Source organism: Drosophila serrata, unplaced genomic scaffold (genome assembly GCF_035046125.1).
Source record: "Drosophila serrata isolate PLE 108 unplaced genomic scaffold, ASM3504612v1 contig_376, whole genome shotgun sequence".
Classification (NCBI taxonomy): Eukaryota; Metazoa; Arthropoda; class Insecta; order Diptera; family Drosophilidae; genus Drosophila; species Drosophila serrata.
In genome coordinates this window covers 2,710,629-2,737,267 of record NW_028257274.1, presented here as the reverse complement: position 1 = coordinate 2,737,267, position 26,639 = coordinate 2,710,629, and the positions used below count along the sequence as shown (strand labels likewise).

The 26,639-nt window shown below is 45.3% G+C and overlaps 8 protein-coding genes across 10 annotated transcripts in view; 4 read left to right on the top strand and 4 right to left on the bottom strand.

Annotated features, from left to right (window-relative positions):
• The window catches only part of Vps13B (vacuolar protein sorting 13B), a 46,658-nt gene extending 31,413 nt beyond the window's left edge, over positions 1 to 15,245 (bottom strand). The window contains exons 1-13 of one of the 3 annotated variants that reach the window (XM_086839742.1): positions 15,176 to 15,234; positions 13,703 to 15,109; positions 12,292 to 13,645; positions 11,318 to 12,235; positions 10,639 to 11,261; positions 8,723 to 10,572; positions 8,510 to 8,666; positions 8,228 to 8,449; positions 7,130 to 8,169; positions 6,711 to 7,073; positions 5,884 to 6,654; positions 5,345 to 5,820; positions 3,344 to 5,289 (exon numbers count right to left, since the gene is read on the bottom strand). In XM_086839742.1, coding sequence (XP_086695868.1) covers positions 3,344 to 5,289; positions 5,345 to 5,820; positions 5,884 to 6,654; positions 6,711 to 7,073; positions 7,130 to 8,169; positions 8,228 to 8,449; positions 8,510 to 8,666; positions 8,723 to 10,572; positions 10,639 to 11,261; positions 11,318 to 12,235; positions 12,292 to 13,645; positions 13,703 to 14,992 — 11,010 coding nt within the window. In that variant the 5' untranslated portion in view covers positions 14,993 to 15,109; positions 15,176 to 15,234. Of the gene's footprint in view, positions 1 to 3,343; positions 5,290 to 5,344; positions 5,821 to 5,883; positions 6,655 to 6,710; positions 7,074 to 7,129; positions 8,170 to 8,227; positions 8,450 to 8,509; positions 8,667 to 8,722; positions 10,573 to 10,638; positions 11,262 to 11,317; positions 12,236 to 12,291; positions 13,646 to 13,702 lie in introns of all 3 variants that reach the window. The other 2 variants (XM_086839743.1, XM_086839741.1) reach the window with 2 other exon arrangements.
• eIF2Balpha (eukaryotic translation initiation factor 2B subunit alpha) lies at positions 15,237 to 16,636 on the top strand. Its single transcript, XM_020962075.2, has 6 exons — positions 15,237 to 15,420; positions 15,480 to 15,581; positions 15,649 to 15,860; positions 15,927 to 16,081; positions 16,135 to 16,405; positions 16,460 to 16,636. The coding sequence occupies exons 1-6, from the start codon at positions 15,387 to 15,389 to the stop codon at positions 16,604 to 16,606; spliced, it is 921 nt and encodes a 306-aa protein (XP_020817734.1). The 5' UTR covers positions 15,237 to 15,386; the 3' UTR covers positions 16,607 to 16,636.
• Positions 16,627 to 17,212, bottom strand: LOC110191280 (uncharacterized). Its single transcript, XM_020962077.2, has 2 exons — positions 17,066 to 17,212; positions 16,627 to 17,008 (listed from the first exon to the last, which is right to left on the bottom strand). The coding sequence occupies exons 1-2, from the start codon at positions 17,210 to 17,212 to the stop codon at positions 16,772 to 16,774; spliced, it is 384 nt and encodes a 127-aa protein (XP_020817736.2). The 3' UTR covers positions 16,627 to 16,771.
• Positions 17,201 to 17,901, bottom strand: LOC110191279 (uncharacterized). The gene is made up of 2 exons (XM_020962076.2): positions 17,567 to 17,901; positions 17,201 to 17,507 (listed from the first exon to the last, which is right to left on the bottom strand). The coding sequence occupies exons 1-2, from the start codon at positions 17,763 to 17,765 to the stop codon at positions 17,224 to 17,226; spliced, it is 483 nt and encodes a 160-aa protein (XP_020817735.1). The 5' UTR covers positions 17,766 to 17,901; the 3' UTR covers positions 17,201 to 17,223.
• Positions 17,670 to 20,544, top strand: Cog7 (conserved oligomeric Golgi complex subunit 7). Its single transcript, XM_020961508.2, has 3 exons — positions 17,670 to 18,268; positions 18,334 to 18,627; positions 18,682 to 20,544. Exons 1-3 carry the CDS (start codon positions 18,110 to 18,112, stop codon positions 20,455 to 20,457), a joined length of 2,229 nt encoding a protein of 742 aa, XP_020817167.2. The 5' UTR covers positions 17,670 to 18,109; the 3' UTR covers positions 20,458 to 20,544.
• A 234-nt stretch (positions 20,545 to 20,778) lies between these two features.
• alpha-Man-Ic (alpha-Mannosidase class I c) lies at positions 20,779 to 22,429 on the top strand. Its single transcript, XM_020961894.2, has one exon. The coding sequence runs from the start codon at positions 20,779 to 20,781 to the stop codon at positions 22,345 to 22,347; it is 1,569 nt and encodes a 522-aa protein (XP_020817553.2). The 3' UTR covers positions 22,348 to 22,429.
• Positions 22,430 to 22,478: 49 nt separating this feature from the next.
• On the bottom strand, positions 22,479 to 23,508 carry LOC110191134 (uncharacterized). The gene is made up of 2 exons (XM_086839745.1): positions 23,213 to 23,508; positions 22,479 to 23,127 (listed from the first exon to the last, which is right to left on the bottom strand). Exons 1-2 carry the CDS (start codon positions 23,337 to 23,339, stop codon positions 22,715 to 22,717), a joined length of 540 nt encoding a protein of 179 aa, XP_086695871.1. The 5' UTR covers positions 23,340 to 23,508; the 3' UTR covers positions 22,479 to 22,714.
• Positions 23,509 to 25,565: 2,057 nt separating this feature from the next.
• On the top strand, positions 25,566 to 26,574 carry LOC110190884 (serine protease 3). Its single transcript, XM_020961542.2, has 2 exons — positions 25,566 to 25,899; positions 25,960 to 26,574. Exons 1-2 carry the CDS (start codon positions 25,634 to 25,636, stop codon positions 26,513 to 26,515), a joined length of 822 nt encoding a protein of 273 aa, XP_020817201.1. The 5' UTR covers positions 25,566 to 25,633; the 3' UTR covers positions 26,516 to 26,574.
• The last annotated feature ends 65 nt before the right edge of the window (positions 26,575 to 26,639 follow it).

The following is a 26,639-nucleotide window of genomic DNA, read 5'->3' as shown; positions in this document are numbered from 1 at the left end:
TCAAAACGCAGTATGCAGATTTGTTAGCGCTATAAAGACTGACACAGAACAGCTTTCCGAATTGAAATTAACGCATTATTGGCATAATTATGATGTTTGCAAAACACTACATTTTTACAAAAATTGTCTGTTTTTATACCTTTTTTCTGGTTATTATAATTTCAGTCCGAAGCTTTTAACAGCATCAAGAAACGCAGTATGCAGATTTGTTAGCGCTATAAAGACTGACACAGAACAGCTTTCCGAATTGAAATTAACGCATTATTGGCTTAGTTATGATGTTTGCAAAACACTGAATTTTTACAAAAATTGTCTGTTTTTATACCTTTTTTCTGGTTATTATAATTTCAGTCCGAAGCTTTTAACAGCATCAAGAAACGCAGTATGCAGATTTGTTAGCGCTATAAAGACTAGCACAGAACAGCTTTCCGAATTGAAATTAACGCATTATTGGCTTAGTTATGATGTTTGCAAAACACTGAATTTTTACAAAAATTGCCTGTTTTTATACCTTTTTTCTGGTTATTATAATTTCAGTCCGAAGCTTTTAACAGCATCAACAAACGCAGTATGCAGATTTGTTAGCGCTATAAAGACTAGCACAGAACAGCTTTCCGAATTGAAATTAACGCATTATTGGCATAATTATGATGTTTGCAAAACACTGAATTTTTACAAAAATTGCCGGCTTTTATACCTTTTTACTGGGTCTTAGTATTAATCAGAAGCTTAAAACACAATGAAGGAATCATTTCCGACCCTATAAATCATATATATTATTGTTCAGAATGAACAGCTGAATCGATCTAGCCATGTCTAGTGGCAAAATAAATGTTTGCATTTTTTTCCGAAATTTGAAAAAAACATAAGGGGTTACATCATTAAAATTTGCTAAATTCGACCAAAAATTGAATTTTTAATTTCAAAACGCAGTATGCAGATTTGTTACCGCTTTAAAAATTAGCACAGAACAGCTTTCAGAATTGAAATTAACGCATTATTGGCTTAGTTATGATGTTTGCAAAACACTGAATTTTTACAAAAATTGCCTGTTTTTATACCTTTTTTCTGGTTATTATAATTTCAGTTCGAAGCTTTTAACAGCATCAACAAACGCAGTATGCACATTTGAAAGCGCTTTAAAATCTAGCACAGAAAAACTTTCCGAATTAAAATTTATGAATTTTTGGCTTAATTATGACACACACTGAATGTTTTAAAAAAATGCCTGTTTTTTTACCTTTTTCCAGGGTATAAGTATTAATCAGAAGTTAATAACACTATGAAGGAATCATTTCCGACCCTATAAAACATATACATATGTATATTCTTGATCAGAATTTTTTAGAATTTTTGGAAAAAATGCATAAATTTATTTTCGCAGAGAGCATGACTATATCGATTCAGCTGTTCATTCTGGTCAAGAATATATACACTGCGCGTCATCAGATTAGCGCCCCCTGAACATTCTCGGGTAATGTCCAATATTATCCAAACTATCAAGGCTAACGCCATAAAACTTTTTTTGACGATATTTTTAATAATATTCTTCCATATAAGATAAGGTACATAATGATAAGTATAACAATAATATTTTATTTATTTGAAAAGAAAATGTATACCAAAAATATGAATTTAATTTTGCGTCATCAGATTAGCGCCCCCTGCTTAAATTTAATGAATTTTCACTTAATACTTAACAACTAGTAGTGTTTTATGTTTTATCTTAATATTTACCTTTTTTCTAATCAAATTAATAGTGGGTGGTCCCGCCCCCATTTTCCAGGACCTCACAGATCCTGCTGGGAAGTGACTCGTACAATTTCTCAACGTATTGTAATGATATTGAAGACAAAGCTTCTTTAATCCCGTCGATGAGCTCCAATTTTGTACTATACTGCTTTCCAGACTCGTATACTTTTCTCGAGAGCCATCCCCACACGTTCTCTATTATATTTAAGTCCAGAGAGTACGGCGGCCACTCCAGGACATCAACGTTTTGGCCCTGTATCCACGATTTTAAAGATCGGGCAGTATGGATTGGATCGTTATCGTGTTGAAAACGCCATTTAAGATTTCCAAAACAATTTTGGAAGTGTGGAAAAGCCGCTTTTAAAAGATTATTATACGCCACAGCGTTCATTTTTGGGGTGAGAAATTGTAACTCATAGGTGCCATAATGGGATATGGCTCCCCATACCATTACAACACCTACCCGGCTATGTAAACGATCTAAAATATGCTCTTCTTTACGCATGTCATGGAAATAATAATTATAGCCGTCAGGGCCTTCTAAATTATATATGTTTTCATCGGAAAAGACTACAAAGCGCCACTCCTTCGACCATGTCATATGCGAGCGAGCAAAATTTAGGCGCATTTCCTTTCGTAACTTATTTAGTTGTGGTTTTTTTTTTTTAGTTTTAGTCTTTTCAAGTATTCTGCCTTTTTTATGACTCGTAATACCGTGAACTTACTAGCTTCCACACCGCTTTTTTCTTTAATTTTGGTAGAAGAGTCGTGTGAATTAGACGCATGTCTAACTATAGACCGAATGTCTGCTTCGGAAAGAACTCTGTTGTTACCGCCTTTCATATTTTTACCATAGCCTTGTTTATTTTAATGAAAACTGGCTATAGTTTTTCGATGCCTTCCTATTTTTTCAGCAATTTTATGTAAAGATAAGCCACTTTCACTAAAGGCTTCGATCTTAGATTTTTCTTCTAAAGATATTACAGTTCCTTTACCCATTTTGATTCTTAGTTTATAAACAATTATTCAATTAATCAGCACAAAAAATTTCACAACTGTACGCCAAAAATTACGCGAAATAACTAAATTTGAATTTACAGGCGCTAATCTGATGACGCAAAATTAAATTCATATTTTTGGTATACATTTTCTTTTCAAATAAATAAAATATTATTGTTATACTTATCATTATGTACCTTATCTTATATTGAAGAATATTATTAAAAGTATCGTCAAAAAAAGTTTTATGGCTTTAGCCTTGATAGTTTGGATAATATTGGACATTACCCGAGAATGTTCAGGGGGCGCTAATCTGATGACGCGCAGTGTATGATTTATAGGGTCGGAAATGATTCCTTCATAGTGTTATTAGCTTCTGATTAATACTAATACCCTGGAAAAAGGTATAAAAACAGACATTTGTTAAAACATTCAGTGTGTTTCGAACATCATAATTAAGCCCAAAATCCATACATTTTAATTCGGAAAGCTGTTCTTTGCTAGTTTTTAAAGCGCTTACAAATATGCATACTGCGTTTGTTGATGCTGTTTAAAGCGTATGACTAAATTTATATTATAATTAACAACTCACCCCTTCTAGGTCATCCTTCTGCTCAGATTTCAGGCTAAGGTAGAGCTTCGATGGGTCTTCTCGATCCGCCATTACATCCACCTTGGAAACAGGGGAGGCGAAGGTTAGATCCTCGCTGTCTGGCTGCATAATGGCCAGCACGGATGAGGTGAGAAACACCAGAGCCGGACGCAGCTGTGTGTTGACCAGCAGAGTGATTTCACAGAAGAACAGCATCTGATCGTGGCTTAACTCCTCAGGGAGATAGCTCCAAATGCGCGAGGAACTGCCATGCAGGGCCACGTTTCTCGTAGTACTGGGCTCCACCTGTTGGGGCATCGCATTGAAACCCACCGTATGGAGGACACCCTGGCCCGTTAGAGCCAGCATCTCAGCAGCTCCACTGATGGGTTTTGTGAACGCTCCAACAATGCCCTTGGTGATACCAGCAATAAACCCTACGGAACTCCGCGCCTCCAAGGTGTGATGTGCCAATCCGCCGACGGCGCCCAATAAACTGATGCCCAATCCAGTCAGGCCTTGTGTCAGCCCATCCGCAAAGCCCTGGGGTCTTGCCCGACGCCTGGCCTCCGTCAGCTCGATATGCTCTGCGTCCAAAGTCAGCCTGTCCAGATTCCGGGCTACTGAACCGGCCAGCTTGGTCACGGAATTCACGGTTCCAGCAGTCACGTTGCGTAACAGGGAGGCAGAGCCTTGGGTCACGCCCACAAGGAAGCCCCAGGGTCCGCGGAAGAGTCCCTCCACGGGCATGGATACAAAGTCACGGAGACCGGTACTAAACGAGCGAGCGAGTCCGCTAGGACTGCCCAAGATCTCCAGGGAGCCAACCACCCAGCCAGCGCCGAAGATGGCTCCGCTGAGGTAATGCAGGCCCAAGGATTGGCCGAACCGTAAAGGAACTGTGAGGATTTGCTGCCGCTCGTAGCGGGAAAAGGAGAGCGGGGAATGATCTAAGGCTATGTACAGCCTCGACGAAGTATGGACGGAAAGCAATAGACTAAGTGGCTCTACCGTAAAACTATTGAGACGCAGCGGCTCCGATATGTACAACGACTGGGCCACAACCTGGTCGGGAAGCAGGGTTTGCCCGGCAGAAAGGAGGATCCTATCCTCTTCTATAGCCGGACTATACACACAGTTGGACGGCTCACATTCCACGAGTGCCTCCAGCAGCTGGTTGAGGTAGGCGTCTTCGATATAGACTCGGAACGGGGGAATCTTGCAACGAACACTCTGCAGCTGCATCTCATCCTGGTAAAACACAAACGTGAACAGAGAGACTGGAGCACGTAGTGGCTGCAGCTGGTAGACGGCATCCAAATAATAAACTTGGGGTAGGGCACAATTGCGCTTGTAGAGTTCCTCTGCGCAAAGCAGCACCGGAAAGTCGTACTTTCCGCTGGAGTACAGTTGGTTGTCCACCTGCAGGTTGGGCACTTGCAAGCGCAGCTCCCTCCGATCCTCCTTGTCATCATCGGATATGTCGTCGTAGATCGCCATTAAGTCGTCGGCGTAGATATTGCACACCTCGGTCTTTAAATAGTCATTTTCGCGGTTGTCCGTTTGCAGGCTAAACACGAAGCTTTTGATGAAGACCTTTATCCTGGTCTGCAGCTTCGTTTCGCATTCCTGACTGAAGTGAGCACAGGCCACCATGTCCGGAAAGAGATCCTGCTCTTGAGATGACTTCTGCTCTGATCCAAGCAGCTCTTGCTCCTCGGCTGGCAACAAACTATTCTCTGGCTTGGTTAGGCGCGATCGCAAGTCCTTCACCGAAAACTCCAGTTGCTGAGCTATATAATAAATGTTCAGCCGAATAACCCGATGCTTATCACAGACCACCACCTTCACATCGCCATGGTTGGGTATGTGAAGGAACTTCTGCCACGTCTTGTCGGTTCTCACCGGCTTTGACCAAGCAATCTTGTTCTTGCCACACTGTTTGTCTGAAAAGCATAACGATTATAACAATAGTATACCCAAATTAGTATTATTTTGTACCTTTATAAGCCGCCAAAGATAGATTGCACATGGTGAACTCCACGTCCGGAAAGTTGGCATACATCTGTGGCGGGGTATAATAGCACTTACTGTGCGCCAGCACCAACTGGTTCCACTCAAAGTGCCTACCCACAAACTCGGAATTCGTGCAGCTAACATTGCTGTTCTCCGAGGCACTCGTTTGGGCCACGATGAATTTAATATTTGTATTGTTGCTGATGATGATGGCTGGCGCCGTGTCCCGGAACACGTTCAAATAGTGCACGTTGTCCTTTTCAATCAAAGTAATCATCAGGGGAATAGATTCGCGTCCCGCCTGCAAGCTGAAGCAGCGTCTAGTGAATGGTATGGCCAAGGGAATGGGAATGGAAATATCCCAATGGCCGCCAACACTAAAGCAAACGAAGTACACGAATGCGGTATCACAGTTGTGCTTGGACCCAAGATCGTAGAAAACATCCAAGGACGTACCAATGCTGGAAGAAATTTATAATTCATTAATTAAGAGATAATATAGAGAGCTTTTTATAATATCCTACCAGTTTTTTGTCGAATCCACGGATGTCAGACTGCGCGGTGACTTGGCAATCGCACAAGCATCCACTTCTTCCCGAGTGGCGGTTTCCTTGTGATCCATAGCCAAGGGTAAAGCATTGAGAGATACATCCGTGAAATTGGTCAACGCGAACTTGGAACGCAATTTGAAAACACGGCGACCATCGGTTTCCTGTTTGTATTCCAGCATTAATCGGTACACTTGCTCCTTTTCGACTATTACTACGTCAACAAATGAGTTACAGCGCAAGGACATGGTTCTTCCGGCATTGTTAGCCGTTTTCTGCGCCAACTGCTCTTCTAAGCATATGGGAGTTGAGGAAATCCATTCATTATTAAAGGAAACTTGAATGGAGAATGCACACGTTAGTTTTGGCAGCATTTCCAAACTATTGGCTTTAAGGTGAATGCATGCCGGCTCCTTGATCGTGCATAGATTTACATCCAACCCTGTGGCATTGATAAACATGGCCCAGGCAGTCACATCCAGTCCCATAGTACACGAAAATTCCCTTGTCGCACCTGTCTGGTATCTGACATCAAATGGACATTGGCAAGGGAGCTTCAGTTCGCGTTTCAGGCGCAATTCTTCAGGATCGCTCAGTGGCCACTTAATCTTCGAATTCGATTTACTCAGTTTGTGCAGAGCATTCTCAATAGTCCACTCGCTGGAATCGTAATGGAAGAACTTGTGCCAGTCCATGCTCTTCAGCATCAACTTGTACTCAGTCTCAGAAGTAGGCTGCACTGGAGATCTACAATTTATATAATTTTTATGAATTTTTAAACTAAAGTTGCTCATGGAACTTACGGAAATTTAAAGGCTAGCGTATGCTCCGTGGCATGAGTGGTGGCTGTGTTCAGAGCCCAACTTCCACCCCTTGCTTCGATGGTGGCGCTCTCCACGCTGGTACTTTCGATCGCCTGAATATCACAGCTGAGCATATTGCATACCTCGAAGATGGGCCAAATGCAGATAAGTATTTTCTGTGGCTGAAAGTCCTCGGTGGGATGCTTCATAACGATGTCCTCACGCAGGATCCGAACCCACAAGCTAATGAATTGTTGTGGGGATTGCGTTGGCACCTTAACCAGCCATGGCAGATTGTTGCTGTTGGGCTTCAAAGGGATGTCACCAGTACGACCTTTGCCTCGACCAGCGCTTAGCTTCAACCTGAGAAGCAAAGAATTATTAATTTTAATAAAATCTTCTCAATTTCTTATACTCACCGCATATTAATATCAGCATTATGTGTTACTTGCTGGTAGAAAGAGGAGGATCTCTCTTTGGACGACAGCAGGTGCTCAGGCGCGCAATTCTCATCGTAGCTGGCTCCCTCGACGCGAAACTCTGTGATCAGGCTATAGGGCACCATGCTAATCAACTCAATTTGGCCTTTGACTAGAATATACATCTGAGTGGCCGATAACTTGGCCATCTTGAGGGTAATGCAGCAGTCTCCCACTCGCAAGTGTTGCACTTTGTGCTCCTCCTCGAATTTTAGAGGTATGTGAACGGAGTCACTCGAGTCCACCGTCTGCCTTGACTGAAGATTCGTGATAAAGAAGGTAAGCTCCTGCCGGAAAGAACAGCTTCTGAAGTGATAGAACTGCACTTCACTGGGCGCCACAGTGATCTTCTCCACGGTGCCGGTTTGTCCAAAAGCAATGGGAGTCTGCATCCCGTTGATCACCAAGCATTTTGGAATGAAGGCGTGCCTCGGCTCTCTCTGCTGCAATACCTGCTGCCAATGGTGTTTGGAACTCAGCAGGGTGTGGATCACATAGGGGGCGCAGTTAAAGCGCAGCTTGTCGACGACGAAATTAGCCTCCACCGAGGAACGCGGACAGTGGGTAACTCTTGCGTAACTGGTGAACTTCATTGGCTCCACAATATCCAGCATATTCAGGAAACCATAATCCAAGCACTTAACTCTGGTTCGAAATTCGGTCTGCAAGCTGAAATCCCTCTTGGAATGTATCGTGGAATGCATCTGCAGGTCTTCGACATGCACCGTGAGGAAGGTTTGGCTGGTCTCCTTGGTCTGCCGGAGACTATACTCCTTCAGCCGTGGTGGCAGCTCTTCGCCGACATCTGGCTGATTCAGGAAGTTCAGTTCGATATCCTGGCAGCAGAGCAACACCTGCAAATTAGGCACTTCCTCTGGTCTAAAGACGGTATCGATGCGCATGCAGCCCACCAGAACTTTTGGGTGCAAGATAAAATCTTTATTGTCATCTACCTTGAAGTCTGAGTGGATGTACTCGATCTGTAAGGAGTCGTGAGTGAGATAGGTTAATCAGAAAGAATCTTACCAAGAGGTCTACCGATAAATCTTCATCCGTGTCGCCTTCAAAGCAAGTACCATCCACAGCGATCAAGGATTGCAAAATAACCACCCTCCAGATAGTGGCACAGATGGGACGACTAGGTGGCGTCAGTTGCTTGCTGGCGGTCTCCGAGAGCAAGAAGTCGCAGTAGTGCAGGAAGGTTTCGTGAGTCTCACTAAAGTACTCCATGCGACATCTAATGTGTATGGGATGGCTGACCTTTTCACATGCAAATTGATTATTAATAGAGATTCATTCCGATTTAGGTCAACCACTAACTGGCATGGGCACTGGATATATGAGGATGCTGGTCATCTGGCGGGGCTGCGGGTAGCGCCAGCATATAATCCCATAGTTCTTCTTGATGATCTGCACTTGGTAGGGCATGGGCAGCACGGACTCTGAGTTTAGGTACACAAACTGGAAGGCACCAGCTCTGAAAAAGAAAAACCAAAAGTTAACCACAACTCAAAGGCCCAGAAGTTCCCTTACCTGAGATCATCCTGGTAGAATTCAGCAATAGATTTCATTGGCCTTTTGAACCTCTCTATGGACTCATTTGACGGCGTGCACTTGATTAAGTCGCAGGGCGAGATCTCCTCCGGAGTGCCCAGTACAGGGCGATGATGGAGGAATTGCTGCCACTCCTCATTGACATACTCCCGAATCCGATTGACACCATCCTGTGCCTTTTGCAGTTGCAAAATACTAAGAACACTAGCATCTACATGAAGGAAGTTCAGCTTGAAGGTGGCATTGATAAAGAGTTCCTCGCACCACGGCTCACTGACCAGATCCACTGACAAACGCATTAGCAACGGATGCAGTAACATCTTTCCCCCCGACTGCACATAGATTGATCCCAAAGTGGACCTAATGACAGCTTTTTGCGGTCGGGTACTGAACTTGATGCGGGTGCTGAAGTCCAGGCACACCAAGCTGCACTTGTACGATCGTTCCTCGTCGTAAAACTTAATGGTTATACGATCGCTGGATAAATGCATCCTGTCTGCGTTGTAGCAGTTCGTCTTCATCTGCTGGAGCTGCGAACCTTCCTCCACAGGACGCTGACTACGAACGGCAAAGCAGGGAGTCTCGTGGAGAACCGTGTAGATGCGGATCACGTCACTGGCCAGTTGCTTAACTCTCGTCTCACATAATCGAAGCAGGATGGGCTTACGAAGCTCCACATCCAATTCCTTTTGCTGGAGACGATCGTACTGCGTCCGCATGGTCAGCAGGGGAGGAGGAATCCCCGAGCTGCTCAGTTGGCCAGGCAATGTATCAAGGATGGGCTCATTAAACTGATCCAAATCCGTGTTATTCTCCCCTGTCGAAGGAGTCGCCACATTTACGTTGATATTAAAAATCGAGGCTTGAGTTACAGAAGCCTTTAGGTTCTGCGTGGATATGAAACTGGGCTGGGAGACCAGTATCAAAAGAAGCGGCTTCATCGCTGGACGTTCCAACACCTCAAGATCCTCCAGGTCCAGTACATCGTAAATTTTCAACACGAATATGCCAGCAACAAAAGACACGCTGCGGGGATAGCCACGATGAAGGTCATCGGCAGCCACGGATCTTGGATTTCCCTTCCCACGACTGCCTGACAAGTTGATGCCTGAATCGCTTTGGCAAGAACCGTAAAAAATGTCGCTACTGCCTCTTGCGTCCAAGAAACTGGAGCTCCTCTGCTTTTCGGACACCTCCTGTCTAGAATTCTTCCTTTTCGCAAAACTTTGACAGCATTTTTTGGGATAGGAAGAGGACAATAAAGCGGTATCGCTAGTGCTTCCGCGTCCGGATACTGCGCCAAGTGCTTGAAGGGATCCTTCTTTGGATACACTATCTTTCTTCGGCACACAAACGTTATCGATGATGCAATTTAGCCGTTGCATACGAACGATAAGGCAGCTAATCAGGCTGATTTGATGAGTGTTTAACGAGGAAACAAAGTCCGTCACGCAATTGTACTCTACACTCTGGCCGCATACAAGATAGCGATCGTAGCTCATGGCCGGAGCATAGATCATGATGAAGTCAAAATCTTTGAATATCTCCATGTGATGCAGTTCGGTGGCTTGACTCTGGTTGTTCCACTCAAAGGCTGGGTTGTTGTGCTTGCTGGCCAAGCTCTTCTCGAGCCGATATCTCTGTGTCTGCTTCCAGTTGCCTGTGGATAGCGATACCTTCCTTACGCTTAGCTCATACTGACGATCCTCGACCAAGGCGCCTGGAGTATTTAGCATGTTCAGCTCGGCGGCCTTCTGGTAGATATCCGGGCGGACGAGTTGGCGTACCAAGGGATTTTCAAGGCTCGGCGTTAGCTGGATGCTCTCGATCTATATAAACAAAATATATAAAAAAGAATGCACCAGAAACCGATCGGAAGTAAATCAGTGACTTACCCTGAGTAACAATACACTGCAGCTCTTTCTGCCCGTCGATAAGGGAAGGTAAACATAGATGCCTTTGCTGTTCAAATGCACCATGGGCAGGTCTTGAACCGTGGTAATCTGGCTGGGAACTGATGGCGAATGGGACTGCATCTGTTCAGGACTGGGACTTTGCATTATCTGTAGGACCTCACACAGGGGTATCATAAATTCGGTTATTTGATCCAAATCCAACACCATCTCAATGGGCTGCACGTCGATTAGCACCTCAGAAATGGTGTGCTGCTTGTTGTGGGGATTCCTTGCTCCAATCTTTGCATACAGATCCTGCAGGCTGACTGTGGTTACCACCACACTGAATAGAGGCAAGTTTGTGCCAGCATCCCCCAGCATTTTAATGTGAAAGTCCTCGATCCTTTCCCAATCCTGAGTTTGCTTCTCCTTGTAATAATTAAGGCCAAAGTTTTCTACTTTTGTGGTAATCTTGGTGAAGTCACTGTGTCTGTCGATATTGAGAAGAAGGTCCTCCAGGGTGGCGACGATTTTACTGTGATTAGTATTAACGGAGTTCTCCATTTCCAAGCAGATTCTAGGTATGGTCCATTGGCAGAATATTACAAGCGAGATCTTCTGAGCTGTAACGAAATAATAGTAATATTTTCTTTTTCCAGATTAAGAAACTTCTTCTTACCAGCTTCAGCTTTAGGTGCTTCAAAGTTGGGATCTAGCTCCAGGAACTCCCTGATCACCGAATAGTTCTGTGAACTGCCGGTGTAAACCTCAAGTCTGGGCTTGATTTCAGCGGGTCTACACTTTGAAGTAGAAGGTTCATCCGGATAAAAGGAGGAGTACGCTTTGGAAAGGATCCGACAGTGCTCGTGCAACAGTTTTAGCCGCTGTGCGAATATATTGATAGCCGACATATCCACATGCACATTTATGGAGTAAGTTCCTTGTTCAAACGATTCCTCAGATGATTTGGTTTTTCTTTCCTGGTTGCTTCTTTCATCCTCTGCTTCGGCTACCTTATGGGACAGAGCCAGGGTTATAGTTGTCCTAACCGGAGCCACTATCGTATCAGTCACATTTGATTTGCAGCAGCACACATTGAACTCGTTCAAGTCGATGACCCAATTGATGAGCTCCGCTTTGGGGGCGACCCAGACTACGGATCTGATATTGCCACGCTGAATGGAGTCGCAATTGCCTGATTTTATCTTAACATTGGGTAAGCGGATCGAGGTGTACTCAACATCCACTTCTGTTGACTTCTTTCGCATCATCGCCTCGCACACGTTCACCTGGGCCTGGGTGATCTCTACCAGCACTACCAGATTACTTAGGCGATGTACCAGCTGCGTAGAATCAAAGGTGGTCGCTTTGGGCTTATTACTGCTCAACACTAGGTTTATGGGCTCCGTTTGAGTATGCCTCTCATCGCGCTCAGAACTTAGATGAACGGTCTCCTCGGGTACAGAGATCTTGCGACTGTTGTTTCTGCTAATGCGACGTGGCTGAAGATCGTTCATTGCGGATATAGTGGAGTAGTTGGAGAGAGATTGCGCGATAGGCTCCGAATGGCTAAACGTCTCTACCTCGGTATCACCTTCTGAAAAGCAATTTATTCAAAAATATATTTATCCTAAATTTACAATGTGTTCTTACCATTTTCCTTTGTTTTCTTCTTCCCGCTATGATGCGAAAAGTTCATAAACTGCAGAAGGTAAACATCGGTGGTGATGCAAAATGGTTCCATCCAGAGACACACCACAGTGCCAGGCGTCTTTTCCCTCTTCTGCTCCTCCTGATTGGCTTCCTCTAGGGGGAACTGGAGCTGCATCTCTAGCCACTTGTTGTTAACATTCGCCGAGGTGGACAGCACAACGTTTCGGGCATTCATTTTGGTGTTAACGACGTCGGCCTGGATGCCTTGTAGAGAACCAACGGCAGCTAAGTGCGAGAGATACTTGTTGTAGCTCAGGTTAAGCTTGGAGCCCACAGTTTGCAGCTTGATCACATCGGAATGGACATTAGCCTGGGACACTAAATGGGCTAGGTAACAAAGCTCTGACCCGTCGAAACTCAAAATAAGCGGAACAAGTCGCTTGGCGAGAATCAATTCGCGCTTAGAGAACTCCAAGGCCATTATCTCTGACTTCAGATCCGCCTTCTCCAGGGCTGCTGCTTCGTTCTGCCGCCAGAGATTAGGGAGCAGCAGGCGGTTCCAGTTCACCTGCATGCGTGGAATGCTCAAGAGCTTGGCCTGCCCACCGTCCGGGGTGGTGTTCAGAATTATCAGCGTCACATTCTTGAGGCTGAAGCTGTAGCAGTTGTAGCAGGCGTTAATCACCTCCCTAGGCTTGTCCTGTAGATGAGTGATGAGCTGGACAAGGCGTTTGGGATTGGCTGGACCGCACATGGTGCCCTCCACCAAGGAAATCTTCAGCTGCAGATATGGCAACAGGGACTGCTTCACCGTGGTCGTCAGTTGGTGCTGATTACTTGCCGATGTCTCCTCCTGCTGTTGGCGTGGATATAGCTGAATGACGATGTTGCGCAGCTCAATTTTGTAGTTGCAAGTGGGTACGAGGGCCACCAGATATTCCAAGTCCGGCACGGTCATGTCGGCATGCTCCTCAAGAGCCTTCACATCGCTTACACTTTCTGAATGATATCCCGAGTAATCGTAAGGACGAATTAAATCGGTAATTACATTCTTAACCTGCGCAAAAGACTGCGAAAAATGGAAGGTGATTCCGGCGGACAGCAGACGGTACTGAATCCGAAGTCCCGAATCCCGCAGTTGGCTCTCTGCCACCGGGTGGCTGGGGTGGTTCGTCTTGGATGGTACCCTGTACTCGACAATGTCGAAAGCCAGAACGGGGCTGCGGAACAGCATATACTCATCCGTGTTCCGAGCGGCATAGTCCTCGTAGTTGTAGCTGCACCACGTCCGCTCAGCAAACATGTAGTGCTCGTCGAACAGGCTCTTATCGATGAAGGAACGCTCGTCCATAAACTACGGTAACAAAGAAGGTATTTCTCTCTTGCAGCAATGAATGGCCGTCGTACTTACCGACTCCGTATTGACTAGAGTGCGATCAACGAGGTCCTGGCTTCGGTAAATACCCAGCGGCTCCATACACATGCTCGACAACCCTGCCTTCACATTTGTCCACTCGCACTCCTTTAGTTCCGACCGCTCATAGTAGAGCCCGCCCAGGCTGATCCGCAGTATCGGGGTGTACCGTATCCGCTTGATGCCGCCCATGCTGTGGTCTGTGAAGTACTCCGAGTTCTTAAGCTGGAAGTTCAGCTCCTCAGCATAGATGCCTATGTCAAAGGCGTGGCCAACCCGTTCGTCACACATGGTAACTGGCGCCTCAGCCTCAAAGCTGGGCAACTTGTTCCAGGCCCACCAGAGCAAACTCTGTCCATTGGGCTCGGTGCCCTCCTGTGTCGGGTGAGCTTCGGTCGTTTCATCCGCCTGGTCGTTCGTGTTCGTCGGTTCCTCCTCGGACGGGGCCGGTTTTAGTTCGATAAGCAATTTCACTAGTCTCATTACCATTGGGAATTGCAGGGAAGACACATTGATGTCCAACGCCTTGGTGAACACTCCCACGCGTGTGGTGCTCGAGGTGTTTACCGTATTGGCGTTGTATTTTCGTAGGACTCGACATTCTAAGCTGCAGCGATAGAGCACCGGCTCCTGGCAAACCTCAATCCGGCCAGCAGTGTTCCGTTTGTCCAGACAGATGGTCAAATCAGATATTTGGAGCAACTTTCTCATGACCACAGACACGGGATGCATGTCTACCATGGTGGGCTTCCAGTCTTCACCGGCGGAGGTGAAGTTCAGGCACTGTACGTTCATGGAGACCACGATATCGTCCTCGACGTACTTCAGGATGATGTTGTGACACTGCAGCGTAATGTTGTTGATGATCTTATTCACCACGCTGGAGCTGCTGGCCGGGGCGGGGCTCTTGGGCTGCTGGTCCGCCGCCTCCGCTGACGTTCGCTTCGATTTGCGGCGCTGCTCCTGCTGGAATGAGTCGCGTCGCTGCTTGCTCTCGCTGTCCGGCAGCTTGGCCACGAACTCGATCGTGTTGATGACGATCTTCACCGGCTCGGACATCAGCTTGGTCCACGGCACCTGTATGCTTAGCTCATGGATGTGGCCGGAAACCAGCTCCACGGGTAGATTGAGCTCTTCCTCGAGCACCTCCAGCCGCAGGTCCAAATTCTGGAAGGTGACCTCGCCCTCCCACAGCGAGACCTGGGCATCCTCGTCTCGGAAGTTCTTCACATATTTGGCCACGTGGTTCAGCAGAATCGGAGTGATGTAGGACTCCAGTTTGAACATGGTGGCGTGGTTTCACCCCTTGGGTATCGCTCCTTACCCGTCGACTACCTGGCTTCTGGCTGCTGACTCACGTGGAACTCTTCGCTTGCGTTGCCGGCGATTTACTTGAATTTCATGCTGTGGATTTAGTTTCGATTTTATGCCGAAAAATAAACGAAAATAAACAATTTTTTGATTGTTTACGTTTTGGGCACAATCGGCAGCGCTTTCCAACACTTTGTGCCGGGCGAAAACCTTTTGCAGCACTATGAGCCGGTGCAGTGTGTTGGATAAGTGTGCGTGTGTTATCTGATAGTGTTTGAAAATGCTGCTTGGGTCAGCTGTTTTCTGGCACAAACAGCTGTTCAATTTTGTTGACGTGCAGCAACTGGCGGATTCTTAATATTTCAACAAAATGCCGCAAATTACGGAGAATAATCATGATTTTGGTAAGCTAAATATATTTATCAATACTGACCCTATCGTTTACTTAACTATCTGCCTTTAGATGTCGTCAAATACTTCCTGCAGCTACTGGAGGAAGACAAGGACCTTTCCTCTGGCATTGCGGCCATTAGGACACTGCTCATGATCCTGGAAAAGAAACAGTGTAAGTTTTGTGTTGTTCTGTAAAGAATGTACCAATTACATGTGTCCTTTTGTGTCATACTTCTCAGTTGGCACCATTCACATCCTACATACAACCATGCGGGAAGCGGTGGCTGCCATGCGGAACACAGACTTGTCCATTGCTGCAATCGTGTCGGCTGGAGAGCTTTTTTGCCGGTTTATTACGCTCAGCTTAGACGACAAGCACATGGAGGAGTGTCGCCAGATCATGTTGCATCGCGGCAAGATCTTTCTCACGAAGCTGCTCAACTCACGGCAGGTTGGACTCAATACCTAACGAAAGTCTTCTCAAATTTACTGAATCCTAAATGTAACCTTTTTTAAGGTAATTGCCCACCAGGCTCAGCGGTTCATCAGTGATGGCTGTCGCATATTGACACACTCCCGATCCCGTGTGGTCCTTAAGGCCCTGATTACTGCCTCCCAAAATAAGAAGTCTTTCCATGTATACGTGACGCAAGGCGGCACTGGAAACCCCGGGTGAATAAAGCAAGCCTCCCCTAAAATTTAAACATTAACCTTCTCGAACGCAGCGAAGAGATGGTGCGGGAACTGGAAGCAGCTGGCATTGATTGTACTCTGATTCTGGACTCGGCGACCGGTTATGTGATGGAATCAGTGGACTTTGTCATGGTGGGCGCTGAAGCTGTGGTGGAAAGTGGCGGCATTATCAACAGAATTGGCTCCTACACCATGGGCCTATGCGCCCGCGAGATGAAGAAGCCCTTCTACGTCCTTTCCGAGAGTTTCAAGTTCTCTCGTCTATATCCACTCAACCAGCGGGATCTGCCTGATGAGTATAAAGTAGGTTTAAGTAATTTCGATATTATAAATCTGACTAAAACTGCTCTTATTTAGTACTCCCGGAAGCACCTCAACGATGTGAGCAAAGTGCACCCAATGGTGGACTACACGCCACCCGTCTACATCACGCTGCTCTTCACCGATCTGGGCATTCTTACGCCGTCAGCTGTAAGCGACGAGCTGATCAAACTCTATATGTAAACGGACAATTAAACCGATGATGCCCTTAAACTTGTTTTATTTTTAGTGCATGAAATGGTTAAATATTAGTATTAGGGGTTCGATATTTTTGAGTATATACATATACATAATATAAAGCTAGCTTATCTGGCCCAATTACGCTTAATTTAAAACTGTGTTGGTACTTTATAACGAAACCTGCCGAGAGTATGTAGCCTCGACTTCGTCTTCGGCATCCCAGTCGGAGCCCCAGGGATCATAGATGTCCATGCTATAGTGAGAAGTCTCGCTATTGTTGCCATCATCGTTGGTGTATTCGCTATTGTATTCCTCGAGATCTTCCGTGTAGCTGTCACTCCCGCTGTCATCCATGCCGTGATCGTGGGCACCCATGCCCTCATCGTCGTCCAAATCGCTGGGGTTCTGTTGAAATTTACGCTTTAGGTTCTTGATTCGCGGCACTGTTAATTTTCAACTTACAAATTGACCCGATTGTATGTTGATCTCGATCTGCAGGCGGATGTCCATCACGAGAAATGCGGTTGTGACCAGAACGGGTATGGTTAGGCGACTCTTCCAGGCCAGCTCCGTTAGAAACAAGAAGACATTGCCGAATAAGGAATTCATTGTGATTTTAGTTAGTGTTCAGCTGCTGGCTGATGCGCCTCCTCTTCCTCCTCTGAACGCTGCAGTGCGTCGTGGTCAACAATATACACGGTTTCCCCAACGTTTACAGCCTGGACGGGCAGCAAGTGGCGATGAAGACGACCGCTCTCAATGGGTGTGTCAAGCTCAAGGAATTGCTCGAATATAGAAATTGGCACTCCTTCAGATTCCAGTAATCCCCTCATACAGTCCTGCCGCTTGTCCCGAAGGTTGTCCAGTAGTTTGTTTCCCTTTTGTACACGGGCCAGCTTCCGTTCTGAAAATTAATGATACTATTTAATAGGCGGATCTTGGTTCCAATAGGGTTCAGCCTACCCAATAGCTTTAAGTAGTCGCTAGAGTCCGGCAGAGGTTCATGCCCTGTGGGACACTCCGCGTCCTTTGCGGGCGTTGTGCTCTCTTTTGCGGGCGTGAAATCGTCCTCGAAACTGTCGGTTTTGTCAGTGGGCTTCGTGTTTGCTTCCTTAATTTCTGAAGTTCTTACGTGCCAAGGATCGGCATTACCAAGTGACATGTTTTAAATATCACAAGAATATGTGTAAAAATCAAAATATTTCCTGCTGTGATGAAAAATTGTGTTGTGAATTGAGAAGCTGGTTTAGAGATGAGCGCGTGACAACTCATTCCCACGACTTTTGATGTATTAGAATAAAAAATAGTTTAAAATGAAAATTAAATTAACTAATTACTTATATATAGAACAATTATTTCTTTTTGAACTAAAGGTTAAATTAATTAAATTAAAAATAATAATGTCCAGGACGGAGGCCATCTCTAGCTCGTAGATTTTGTTTAAATGTGCCATTATTGCTACTTTGATATACGGTCATACCATACCGTACCCAATTCAACGTCACCATGGATGTGTCGGCTCTTTCTGGGCCAAATTTTAGTCCTGCTGAGTGGATAAACGCCAACTACAAGAAGTTCGTGGAGGAAAACGGACGCGACGACAGTGATGCCGCCTCGTCCTTCATTCGGAGCTACGTGGCCAAGCTGCAGCTGTACATATTCAACGTAAGCTCTGGAGTAACCTGCGCCCTATAAAAGTTTATGATATAAAAATGTTCCTTCATCGACAGGTTAACAATGCCGTAGAGGAGTCCAGCCGGCAGGTGGTGGCCAGCATGCCTCGGATCGCAAAAGAGTCCGTCGCGCTGCAGGGAGAGGTTCGCCGTCTGCAGGAGAAGATGAGTGCCATGCGACTGGAGGTGGCTGCAGTGCAAAGTGAAACTGGAGAGTGCATGGCTACCTTGGAACGGTTGAATACCAAGAGTCAGCGCCTGCAGGTGGCCAAGGAGTCGTTGCAGGAATCGGATGGGTGGGGGAACTTGCTGGCCGAGCTGGAGGATGGATTCGAGCGCAATGATCTAAAGGTATTAACTGTTGCTCCCCTAAAACGAATCCTTGTATAAACCACTGCTTTACAGGGCGTTTGCGACAAGCTGATGGCTCTGCAAAAGTCCTTGGTCGCACAGGAACAGTTGCCAGGACATGGCGAGCGCCTAACCCAAGTGGAGGACTTTAAGAACCGCTTGGAGGCACTGGCCTCGCCCAGCGTGGTTCAATGCTTTGCCGAGGGCAACTTAGAGCAGGCTCAGCATTACGTTCAGATATTCACAAGCATTCAGCGATTACCGCAACTACAGCAATACTATCGAGCTGTCCAGAAGAATTTCTGGCAGCAGCAGTGGAAGCAAACTCTTGAGCTGCAGGGCACGGAAACGCAACCACAGCATCAGCAGTTCCTCACGTTGTACTACGATCAGTTGCTGGAGCACTGCCAGCGTCAGGTGAAGTGGTGCACAAATCTCTTCGGGGAGGACTGCATGCAGCCTTTTCTGGTGATTGCCGAGCTACTGCCAGCACTGCAACCCACTCGTGATGCGCATATTCTGCAGCTTTTGAAGACTTCCAATGAGAGATTGGAGATGCTAGCCCTATTCGCCCAGGTGAATCATAGCTTTGTGCTACACTTGAACTCTCTACTAGAACAATCGCACATTACATTGCCCGAGGATCTGCATCGTTTGCTGGGGGAGGCGGTATTCGAGTATTTCCACAAGTTTATTCAGCAATATCCGCGACTGGAGGAGACCCAGTTATCGACACAGGTGGATAGGCTGTCCTCCAACCAGGCTACTCCCAGTGATGGCGTCCGTCACCTTGAGGAGAGCACCAGGAAGCTCTACGAGTGGCTGAAGGAAGCCTGCGAACGTTGTGCCTCCATAACCAGTGATTTGGCCTTATGCAAACTTATAACCCTGTTGAATGGCATCTTTAAACGGCAGTTGGAAAACTTCGGTCGCATCCAGCGGCAGATTGGACTGAGTTTGGGATCAAGCAGCTATGCGGCGCAGAGCGAGAACTGGTCGCTGCTGCAGTACACCATGTCGCAGTTGCAGTGCCTCGCCGATTTTCAACTTCAGCTCCATCAATTCGAACAGGATTTGCACACACGTATGGGTACTCTAGCCAGTCGGCTGGCCAAACCATCCAGTCTGGGACCTATTACCATTTTCCAGACCTGTGATCATGCGGCTCGCACCCAGCTGCTGAATAGCATAGCTGACTATCAGCAAAAGAAGTCGGAAGCCACCGACAGCCTTGGAATCTTTCCGCAGATCTACACGACCCTAAAGAGTCATTTTACAGAAACCCACGACATTACGCTTAACATATTGCTGCAGCCCATCGAGACGCACTTGGCACACATTCGGCCACCGGTGGAGGAGCACGCGGCATCGGGCATTGAAATGCCATCATTCAGCTTTGCTCCACAAGAGAGTATCACTCAGATTGGCCAGTACCTGCTCACTTTGCCGCAACACTTGGAGCCTCTTTTGCTTTCGCCATCCTCCTTACTGAAGCAGGCTCTCGAGGTGTGCAATATTAAGTATACGCAAGCCATTCCCTGTGCCGACGTTCTGTTGTCCCTCGTCGTGGAGCAGTGCTGCGTGTTGTACCAGACGCAGATACTGCAAATCAAGTCGCTGCCATCTTCGGCGGCCACGCAACTTAGTGTGGACATTGAGTACCTTTCAAACGTGCTCGAGGAGCTGGGCTTATCCATTAACTTGCAGCTGTCTCAGATCCTAACGCTTCTAAAGGCAGCTCCGGATCAGTACTTGACCCTAAGTAGCGGTTGCGAACCGCGTCTGGTCACGGCCATTCGGCAAATGCGCAATATTATATCTACACAATAGGGGTTATGTATGTAAGTATTATTAAAATATATTAAAATATTATTGTAAATAACCGAGCTATGAATAATATATTTACTGGAACCAAAATATTATGTATTATTTGTATAGGATTATAAACCTAGTTCTCGTATGCTGATTTCACTGATGGAAATTGGAGAAAATAAGGCCCACCTTAAGCTCCAACTCGATCTGCCCGGTTTATACAAAGGCATGTCAAATGTTTAAACAAGTGTCCCCAACCTAGTGGATCTGGTCAAGTTTAGAGTTACAACCATCTATCGTCTCCACTTTATTCAAAGCCCAATATAGCTCTGAGTCGGAATGTATTTCTTCATTTTTACCACCCGTCGGGCGTATTACAAATGGCATACTACCAAAAAGTCTGTCAAAATCCTTTACATCGCCATGGGAACTTTAATAATCGCCTTGATGGCTCTTTCTTTAAGTCAGGATGAAAAAGATAAAGTAAAAGATATCGATGCCATTGAGGAGACCCCGGAAGCAATGCGGCGGAAGATCAAGGAAATGATGCTGCACGCTTGGAGAAATTATGCGAGATTCACTTGGGGCACCAATGAATACCGTCCGATTACTCAGAGTGATAACTTCGACAGCGAATTCGGACACCACAAACTGGGTGCAACAATCATAGAAAGCATGGACACTTTGTTTGTGATGGGTCTGGATAAGGAGTTGAACCAGTCACGGGAATGGATCCAGGAATCATTCACCTTGGATAACGTCGACCAGGCCTTGTCCATTTTTGAACTAACTTCTAGGATGTTGGGACCCATGTTAGCTATGTACGCCCTAACTGGAGACGAACTATACAGGGATAAGGCTATACACATAGCTGATAAGATACTGCCAGCCTTCCAGACTCCTACGGGTATACCCAAGCGATTCGTTGTACCAAACGATGACCACTTTCGTAAAAGATTCCTCCCTGATGTGGCACGTACCGCGGAGTTTGGAGCCCTGCACTTGGAGTTCTTTTATCTTAGTGAAATCACCGGGAATCCAGTCTACAAAAATGTAGTTGATGGCATCCGTCGGTTGCTGGCTGATGTGAACAAGCCGAATGGCCTGTATCCAGACTCCTTCTGCACGAAATATGGAAGATGGGAGACCTCTAGATGCTCGATAAACCGATTTCATGACTACCTATTAAAGTCCTGGATGCAGTCCGGCTGGAATGATTCTGAAACTTTGGAAGTTTTCAAAGATGCCATGTTGGCGGTGGTGCAGAATATGGTGGAAATAACAACGGAGGATGTTATCTACATGCCGGAAGTCGTAGATGGCGCACGAACTGATCGAATGAAGCAGTCGGATTGCTTTGCGGCTGCCCTCTTCGCCCAGGGAGCAGAGCAAACGTTGATGAAGCACTGGGCGAAGTATGCACAGATTGGCATCGGCATTGGCGACACTTGTCACGACCTCTATAGGCAGTCACCCACTGGACTGGGTCCGGAGGAGATGGGTTTCTCAGAGGAATCCCGAGAGGAGATAGTATCCCTGCAGAGAACCTTCTATGCACTACGCCCGGAAATAGTTGAGAGCTATTTAAAACTATGGCGTCTGAGTCGCGACAAGAAGTACCGGGAGTGGGGACGAGAACTCGTCTTGGCATTGGAGAAGTACTGCCGGACCCCATATGGATATGCTGGCATCCAAGATGTGTACAACGAGTCCTCCGGATCAGATGACGTGCAACGGACTTATTTCTTGGGCGCAACTCTCAAATACTTGTTCCTGCTGTTTTCGGAAGATGAGGTATTCCCTCTGCAAGAATGGGTCTTTAATAGTGCGGGTCACGTATTACCCATAAAAGGTGTTAACCCAAAGTATCGTCTATATAATTCAACGGAAGAGGAGAAAAAAGGATAGTAATGATATCTCTAAAAACCTAAAGGGTTAATTTTCTATAAACTAAAGTTAAGTATTAAAATAAAAGTGTTTATTGAAAAGAGATGGTGAAACTAATTATTATTATTATTAACTCATTTAATTACACACTCTTTTACTTTTCAACATCTATTTTTAATTTCCTTTTAGATTGCTTTAAATGCTGACATGTATAAAAAAAACTAGGGCAAGTAAATACTATACCAACGACATACAAAATTACATTCTAATTAGCTGGAAACACACACATTGAGCACACCTAGAAGCACATACATTTATGTAAATAATTTCGCAATTATGGCACATTTTGCACTTGGGCCCGCTAAACCGTTTTTACATCCTGCATCTCCTACAGCTGGCTGTTGGCCAGGTGATTATCGATTACCACCTGGATAATCCGCATGCAATGACGCTGCCTGGCCACGGTGTTGTCCACCAGCTGCTCAATAAACTGGCTAGCCGCGATGTTCGTGTTGGGCGGTATGTCCTGGGTGCAGGATATGTACTTGTTAAAGATCTCCGTGTTCAGCGAGGTGGCCAGATACCGCTCGCTCTCATCCTGCTGCTGCAACTTGTCCAGGACCTGGGCGGACACCAGCAACTGACCCTTGGACTTCTGGTACGTCTGCAGCTCTTGCAGGCTGACATACTCCTTGCTGTTCAGCTTCACAGACCTCTCACCGTCCACGTCCTTAATTACGCTCTTTGTCATCTGGCGAATGTGATACTTGCGCTCGGCCACGAAATTGCCCAGCAAGTATCCTGCGGAATCGGGGGACACACACACAAGTGGGACTCGTTAGAGGCTTAGATCCTGTTTGACGTTGCCCTATCACTAGACACTCACCTGTTATCAGCATAAAGAAGGCAATCGTTAGCACCAGGGAGGCACAAGTGCGCTTGGAAACGTATTCACGGAACTCGCGGGAGCTGTTGGCCCTCACCGCCGTCTCGTAGCTGAGTACCTGGTGCATCCTGTTCTTGATTTGGTTTCTTTTTGGGGATTCGGGGCTTGTATAGGGTCCTGATTGGTTGGTTGGTTGGTTGGTTGGTCTAGTCACTTATAGACAACCGAATTTCTGTTCGAGGAGGACTAACATGGAACATTTCGTATGTGTTATTGTACTCTGGTTTGTTGTGAAGCTGAAATGTATAGTATATGTGTTACATTTTTAAGTTATGGTTTTTAGTTATTATTTTGATTTCATTTAGAATTTGTATACCTAAAAAGGCATTGAATTTAAATTTAATCTAATATGTTTGATAGATTAAAGGATAATTTGAATAAAGAGTTTACTTTACCATCTTTGTAAGTACACTCGAAGTTTTTTTATTTTAATTTGGTAAATAAAATATAAAACATGATAAATGCAAAAAGTATTAACTCCTAGTCTAAGCCCTTTGAAATAATATGCAATTTTATTTGTGAGATAAAGGAATAAATGTGTGAATCAAGTTTAAAATAACTCAAAACCTAATTAATTAACCTCAGGTTATTTTTTAATTTTTGTTTTTAATTACTTAAGCTTTTGATCCTTGTACATGCTCCCAGTATTTTCCAATTTATATTATAGTAATTTAAATTCTGGAACTTGACTTCCGCAACTTACAGTTTTTTATATCCTTGAAAATCCAGTTAATACTAATTCGCAGGATGGTGTTGCGGGAGGATGACTTAATCGCCCCACCTTATCGTGAGTCCTGCTGTTGTTATGGGTGGCGTTCACGGAAAACAAACACTGAGGGGACACACACACACACTCAGGACACGGCACAGGTATCCTTTAAAGCGGTTCTTTGAACTCTCAATCACTCGCCGCCGCATAGAATGTATTGTGTTTCTGGCTTTGTACTCCCAGGATAAGCGGGAGGTGCATTAAATTAATTAATGCCTCCTGCACTTTGTGATTTGCACTGCCTGTAGGAACCCAGTTTTGAATAGGGATGGATGTTCGTTCAGCGGGAATGACGCGCGCAAACTTTTAATTATATTATTCGTGCTTTCAAGGGAGACGCGACGCGCGCAAAGGATCTGACAGCCTGGACGTCTAGTCGTAAACTGACTCATGGCGCGTCGGGGGACGGCTTTAATAGCTTTCCGGCCTGTGGTGAGTTTCCTCCAATGAGATTTTCCACAGTGCAATATGCGGTCGAAGTGGTCAAGAAGGAGCACGGAAATAGCAAACATAGCTCAGACCAGTGGAGTCCAGTCCCAATAGATTCTTAATGAGTGGGTGCTGTCATCCATCCCACCTGCCTTGTGACTTTCTCAGAACTCATATCGAGTTTCGCTTTAAAAGCAGCTGGACTCGGCTGCATTGTGCAGTAGTTCCGAATGTGGACTTCCCTTTTGATTGCCATAATCGTATTTTGTTTTCCATTGCACTATTTCCTGGGCTACTTCAAGGATATCGCATGACCCTCGATTGCAATTTCTATGTCGAAGAATTTAACTGGGTTCTCTGGCTTTGATGTACCCACCTTTGGTGTTTGTCGATGTTTCCCTACTGCATTTGGTGCAGTTAAACGGATTTTGTACTCAGTGCCAGTCTGTGGCTATATTTATATTAAATGAAGTAATAATATTATAATGTCAGAAGCTTGTAATGATGTGAAGAAGTCATTTTCGTCCCTATAAATCATATATATTCTTGATCAGCATGAATAGCCGAATCGATTAAACATGCTTTATTGAAAAATACAATTTTCAAAATTTTTCAAAATTTATAAAAATGATAAGGGGTTACATCGTTAAAATTGTCAAAATTGGGGAAAAAATTTAGTATTTTAAATCTTAAATCTTGATATGCACCTAAGAAAAACTAAGTTAGGAAATTCCTAATAGGAATGCTTTCCGAATTAAAATTAATACATTTTCGGCTTAGGTTTAACATTTGAAACTGTAATTTTTTCCAACAAATTAATCATAGAAATATATCTACTTAAAGTCTCTATAATGCACACATTTAACGTTCAAAATTCCGAAGCTACCTGTCTATTATTTTTAAGTTAAAGAATTATTATTATTCTTGTTTTTCTATAATATAAATTGGTCTTGAAGCCAGAACAGAACCCACTCTTATCTTTTCACTTTACTTTACACTACTTTCTCAAGTATTAGAATTAAAATATGGTATTATTTATGGGTTGATTTAAACCTGACAACGACTCATGCTTGATAAGATTTAGCTTGTTATATTTGCATTGATAAAGAATCGGTTTGAGCTATATATTCCTATGTCAACCATCGGAATAGATTTAGTCTAAAATGACGGCATACATACTACTACTATTGGTGGTCTTCCTTGGGGTCTGCAGTGCATCCACTCTGTCCCGTACGGCTGTCCACCCACGGGATCTGGAAATCCGACATCGAAGCATCGAGGGTCGCATCACGAACGGAAATGAGGCAACGGAGGGCCAAGTTCCCTACATTGTGGGAGTGAGCCTGAACAGCAACGGCCGCTGGTGGTGGTGCGGTGGCTCTATTATTGGACACACTTGGGTGCTCACTGCCGGTCACTGCATCGATGGGTATATTTCTGACATGAAGTAATTCATACAGTAAATGTAATGAAAATTGTATAACCATAGCGCAGATGAGGCTTCCCTGTACTACGGTGCCATCAACTACAACGAACCTGCATTCCGCCACACCGTGGGCAGGGAGAACCTGATCATGTACCCAGAATATCACGGACGGGATGCTGATTTGGCCTTGATCAAGACTCCTCATGTGGATTTCTACAGCCTGGTTAACAAGATTGAGCTGCCCAGTCTGGAGGATCGGTACAACTCTTATGACAAGTCCTGGGCTCAAGCCTCCGGGTGGGGTGCCATCTACGATGGCAGCAATGTGGTGGAGGATCTGCGATTTGTGGATGTCCAGGTGATCTCCGTGGCGGAGTGTCAGGCTTATTACGGAACCGGAACTGCCACCGATAATGTCATCTGTGTGGAAACTCCTGATGGAAAGTCCACCTGCCAAGGAGATTCCGGTGGTCCTTTGGTCACAAAAGAGGGCAATAAGCTGATTGGAGTTACTTCCTTTGGCTCTAGCTATGGGTGCCAGGTGGGAGCTCCGGCTGGGTTCACCCGTGTGACCAAATACTTGGAATGGATCAAGGAGGAGACTGGCATTTATTACTAAAAGCTAAATATGGAACATTTCAGAAAATAAATAATAAAAGGAATATAAATACGATTAAATTGTCATTAAAGGAAAAAGAGCATTCAGGGCTTTAATCATTTTGTTTTTATCAGCATACTTAACA

Coding starts and splice junctions, on each gene's coding strand:
- LOC110190884 (XM_020961542.2), top strand. CDS start 25,634: ATGACGGCATACATACTACTACTATTGGTGGTCTTCCTTGGGGTCTGC. Junction 25,900..25,959: donor GCCGGTCACTGCATCGATGG/GTATATTTCTGA, acceptor GTATAACCATAG/CGCAGATGAGGCTTCCCTGT.
- alpha-Man-Ic (XM_020961894.2), top strand. CDS start 20,779: ATGTATTTCTTCATTTTTACCACCCGTCGGGCGTATTACAAATGGCAT.
- LOC110191280 (XM_020962077.2), bottom strand. CDS start 17,212: ATGAATTCCTTATTCGGCAATGTCTTCTTGTTTCTAACGGAGCTGGCC. Junction 17,009..17,065: donor ACATACAATCGGGTCAATTT/GTAAGTTGAAAA, acceptor AAATTTCAACAG/AACCCCAGCGATTTGGACGA.
- LOC110191134 (XM_086839745.1), bottom strand. CDS start 23,339: ATGCACCAGGTACTCAGCTACGAGACGGCGGTGAGGGCCAACAGCTCC. Junction 23,128..23,212: donor CTTCTTTATGCTGATAACAG/GTGAGTGTCTAG, acceptor CCGATTCCGCAG/GATACTTGCTGGGCAATTTC.
- Cog7 (XM_020961508.2), top strand. CDS start 18,110: ATGGATGTGTCGGCTCTTTCTGGGCCAAATTTTAGTCCTGCTGAGTGG. Junction 18,269..18,333: donor TGCAGCTGTACATATTCAAC/GTAAGCTCTGGA, acceptor CTTCATCGACAG/GTTAACAATGCCGTAGAGGA. Junction 18,628..18,681: donor TCGAGCGCAATGATCTAAAG/GTATTAACTGTT, acceptor ACTGCTTTACAG/GGCGTTTGCGACAAGCTGAT.
- LOC110191279 (XM_020962076.2), bottom strand. CDS start 17,765: ATGTCACTTGGTAATGCCGATCCTTGGCACGTAAGAACTTCAGAAATT. Junction 17,508..17,566: donor CGACTACTTAAAGCTATTGG/GTAGGCTGAACC, acceptor ATTAATTTTCAG/AACGGAAGCTGGCCCGTGTA.
- eIF2Balpha (XM_020962075.2), top strand. CDS start 15,387: ATGCCGCAAATTACGGAGAATAATCATGATTTTG. Junction 15,421..15,479: donor GGAGAATAATCATGATTTTG/GTAAGCTAAATA, acceptor ATCTGCCTTTAG/ATGTCGTCAAATACTTCCTG. Junction 16,406..16,459: donor ATCTGCCTGATGAGTATAAA/GTAGGTTTAAGT, acceptor GCTCTTATTTAG/TACTCCCGGAAGCACCTCAA.